The sequence below is a fragment of the Rhagoletis zephyria genome, unplaced genomic scaffold, assembly GCF_001687245.7.
Source record: "Rhagoletis zephyria isolate East Lansing unplaced genomic scaffold, Rhagoletis_zephyria_1.1 Rzeph_scaffold_19953, whole genome shotgun sequence".
Classification (NCBI taxonomy): domain Eukaryota; kingdom Metazoa; phylum Arthropoda; class Insecta; order Diptera; family Tephritidae; genus Rhagoletis; species Rhagoletis zephyria.
In genome coordinates this window covers 1667-6320 of record NW_016177013.1, presented here as the reverse complement: position 1 = coordinate 6320, position 4654 = coordinate 1667, and the positions used below count along the sequence as shown (strand labels likewise).

Here is a 4654-nt window from a genome sequence, read left to right as displayed (position 1 = left end):
AATAATTTACATTCGGACGGTGCCCAAGCAGCAGTGCGCGTAATCCCACAGTAAGCACAGGTACGCAAGAACAGTATACCTATTGTTTCACTGCAGTAATTATAAAATTTTTTCGTTTATGCAGTAAACACTTAGGTAAATTCAAAAAAAAAAAATATATATATATATATATATATATATATATATATATATATATATATATATATATCAAGTATAAACGCTTGTATCGAGTTCAAACTACATAGTCATAGCAGATTGAATTGACAGACTTGCTTGTATTGAGACAAAAATCAAAATAACAATAACACCAATCAATACATACAAATTTATTTTGAAAATTATGTACATCCGACATTCATATCTTTATATATATGTATACCTAAATCAGTATCGCTAAAGAAAATTGGGTATGTATATACCTATATACGAGCTTGAGTCTACCTAACCAAAACCAACACAAGCAGAGAGAAGATTGTTCGTTAATCAAGTGTTTAGCAAAATATGTATTTGCAAGCTATGTCACGTTGTGTTGCATAGTAAAAACAGCCACTATTATTTTTCCAAATTTCTACGTAAATAAATAAAATACTGAAATAGACATCTCGTACTAGTTGCATAACTTAGTTCGTCAATTTGTATACCAAATAGCACTGCGCAGCCTCTGCTTGCGTCGGCACCGTAAAATATTGGTACGCTATTGTCGTTTACAGGGGGTTCGTAGGTTTCTTACGTCCAACTTTTCCGTAAAAAAGCATAAATCCTGGGTGAATAAATTTCTAAAAAAAAAAAAAAGGAAAATATTGCGAAATCCCGATTGCAAATCAGTAGCGTTCCCTCTGTTCCACTCTAAATTAAAGACTACTCCAAATTCAAAATGTCGATCAATCAGGACCTTACCTCCCAGTTCATCTTTGAGTCTAATAGTGTCATTCAGTTTTGTTCTAATTTTGAACGAGAGGACCTTGCTGACCACACCGACTCGCTACTTGAAGTGAAGCTTCAAGACTTAAATGCACGCTGGGAAAATTTGCGTTCCTCTTATGCAAACGTATGCATTGCTGATGAAAGCTCCGTTTCAGCAGAAGTCAAGGCAGAGGCTCACGACAAATTTCAGCTGTGCGCAGATACGTTTTACATTTGTAAAGCCCATATCTTAGATCAAATTAAACTTATTCAAGGTACCCCAACCAAAAATTCGAATTTGAATCACTCTCTTCTGTCTCAGTCAGATAACGCAATGGCTTGCATTAAAGTCCCTCCATGCGACACGGAAGTATTTTATGGCGGTTACGAAGATTGGCCCTCGTTTCGTGACATGTTCACGGCCGTATATCTGAACCACCCTAAGCTAACCCCTGCTCAAAAGCTCTATCACCTCCGAAACAAAACCAGAGGTAAAGCAGGTGGTATCGTTAAACATTATAAGTTATGTGACGAAAATTTTGCCCTAGCCTGGGAAGCCTTGCGTGCGCGTTATGAAAACAAGCAAATGTTAGCCGATAACCAGTTGAAGACGCTATTCAGTCTCCCGGCAGTTAACTCCGAAAACAGTGAGGCCATTCAAAGAATCCAAACCACAATTAATGATTGTCTTTCTTCACTAAATTCTCTAGGCGTTCCTGTCGCTAATTGGGATCCAATTCTCATTTATTTTTGTTCGACGAAACTCCCAGAAGAAACCCTTTCACTCTGGGAGCATTCGCTTAAATCTCGTAAGGAACTACCATTGTGGTCTCATATGAATGAATTCTTAACCAGTCGTTACGAAGTCCTAGAACGACTCAACAGTATTCGATCCACCAAGAATCGGCATTCCTTTCCACAACGCTCCAATGAAATTCAAGCCTTTCATTCGAAAGAAAACCTTTCCTTTAAATGTAAGCTCTGTAGTAACCCGCATTCTCTAAAAGTTTGTTACAATTTTCGACAACTTAGCGTACCAGAACGGAAAAAGTTCGTTGAAGAAAACGGGTATTGTGTCAACTGCTTGGCATATAATCATGTCTTAAAGGACTGTCAAAGTACTTTTAAATGCTTTCAATGCAAAAGATCACACCATACCCTCTTGCACTCTGAGTCTAACCCACCAAATAAGTCTTACGCTCAACGTCCGATGACCCAATCAGCCAACCACTCAACTTCGTTGTTGCACACGCAATCAGCGCCATCTACTCCAACTCAATCTGACGAAACCCAATCGAAACATCCAATTTTCGAGCTATCGCAAAACATCAGCCCTACTACAGATGGGGCTCCAGCTGTTGTGCAAGCTAATTTTTCTAGCAATAACGAAACCACTCTACTGCCCACCGCAGTCGTGCATGTTGAACATCTAGGCGAATTATACTCGCTTAGAGCTTTCATCGACCAAGGGTCACAAAAAACTTTCATATCTGAAAGATCTCAGAAAAGGTTGCAACTTCCCACAACCAAAGAAAATTTCTCTATAACTGGAATGGGCGGTTCAATGGTCGAAAACGTCAATCGAGTTTGCAAACTCGTTCTTGTTTCCAAAAAAACCAACACCCGCATAGAAGCCCAGGCAATTGTACTACACAAATTAACCAGTTTTCTCCCCACCTTCCACGTGAAAAAACCCAGTTTAGCCGTTGTAACAGACTTAGATCTTGCTGATCCAAAATTCTTCAACCCTTCTCAAATCGATATCGTCCTTGGCAGCGATTTAATGCCACAAATTCTTCTAGAAGGAGTCAAACATAACGTCTTCGGGAATCTGTTAGCGCAAAACTCCATATTTGGGTGGTACCTGAGTGGACCGATGAAACGAGAAGTGCTGTCATCTTTTCATACGCACGTCGTGGAGGACAATAGTGAAAGCATAAATTCTCAACTAAAAAAATTTTGGGAAATCGAAGAATTACCAGATAATCAGCAGCCATCCGAAGACGATATCTTTTGTGAGACCTTCTTTGTTAACACAACATACCGTCAACATGACGGGCGCTATGTTGTTCGTCTTCCCTTCAAAAGCACATTTCCATGTGGTCTCAGTCTCGGTCGTTCTCGTTTCCAAGCCATGAAGCAAGCACTTCGCATGGAACACACTCTTAACAAAAATCCGAGCTTAAAAGAAGAGTACACTCAAGTATTAGAGGAGTACTTGACGTTAGACCATATGAAACCTACCTCTTCCGAAGAAATGTATGATAATGGAACATATCAATCCTTTTATTTACCCCATCATTCGGTCATTCGTGCCGAGAGCAAATCCACCAAAGTAAGGGTGGTATTTAATGCGTCTAAGTCCTCTGAATCAGGACTTTCGCTTAATGACGTGCTACATACGGGCCCAAGCTTACAAACCGATTTAATGGTTGTAATATTAAACTGGCGTCTATATCGATATGTTTTCAATGGAGACATCCAAAAAATGTATCGACAGATCCTCGTACATGAACAGGATCAACAATTCCAACGTATCCTCTTTCGTAGGAAAAATTAAAGCAAACCCATTGACTTTGCACTAAAAACAGTCACCTTCGGCGTGAATTGCGCCCCATACCTGGCCATCCGCACTTTACATCAATTAGCAAAGGATTCCCAACTCTCGTATCCATTAACCAAACGCATTCTCACCGAGGAAACATATATCGATGACATCTTATCCGGAAGCCATGATATCCCATCCTGCTTAAATGCACAATCCCAACTCATTCAGTGCTTATTATCGGCTGGTTTTCTTCTAAAAAAGATTACTGCCAATCATCCAGAACTCCTAAAAAATATCCCAACAGAAGATTTGCTGGACTCAGATTTTCTTAAGTTTGATAGTTCAAGCTCCACCAAAACACTCGGCATACGGTGGAATGCCTTGAACGATTCATTCTCATATTCTATTCAGCCAACAAACCCATCAACAAGTGCAACAAAGCGTCAAATTCTTTCGTCGGTGTCGAAACTTTTGTGACGCGGCAGGGTGGCTATCGCCCATCATTATTCAATCAAAAATGCTTTTACAACAACTTTGGCTAGAGGGCACAGAATGGGACGAATGCGTCAAACCACTTTCACTGCACAAGTGGAATCAATTTATCGTAGATTTACCAGCAATAGATCAAATTCAAATACCCAGATGAACAGAATTCGCTCCCGATCGAAACATCCAAATTCACGGATTTTGTGACTCTTCTGAAAAAGCCTACTGTGCATCAATTTATATTCGCGCCCAATCACACGATCATCATGTTACTTCTCATTTACTGTTTTCCAAATCTAAAGTGGCTCCGTTACAAACCATAAGCCTTCCGCGGTTAGAGCTATGTGGAGCAGTTTTATTATCCAAGGCAATCAAAAATGTTATTTCCCAGCTTCCGCTCGTGAAATACGAGTTATTCCTCTGGTGCGATTCATCTATAGTCCTCTCGTGGTTAGAAAAACCGCCATGTACTTGGAAGGTATATGTGGCAAACCGCACAGCCCAGATAATCAAAAATGTCGGGAACGTCAAATGGAGTCATATTTCATCTAACCAAAACCCGGCCGATTTGGGCACACGCGGCTGCAAGCCCCAAGAGTTAGTCCATAACTCACTTTGGTGGCACGTTCCCGAATGGCTAGTGAAACCTGCGGAGCAATGGCCAATATCCTTTCAACAAAAAATTATTCCCCCCGAGATTCGCAAAATTGAAACCCT

The 4654-nt window shown here is 40.2% G+C and overlaps 1 protein-coding gene across 1 annotated transcript; it reads left to right on the top strand.

The window, feature by feature from the left end:
• Positions 1–1237: 1237 nt before the first annotated feature.
• LOC108380658 (uncharacterized) lies at positions 1238–3238 on the top strand (the record flags this gene model as incomplete). The annotated part of the gene is made up of 2 exons (XM_017637051.1): positions 1238–1394; positions 1452–3238. Coding segments are annotated over exons 1-2 (1944 nt in total), but the record flags the coding sequence as incomplete, so codon positions are not given.
• Positions 3239–4654: the final 1416 nt, after the last annotated feature.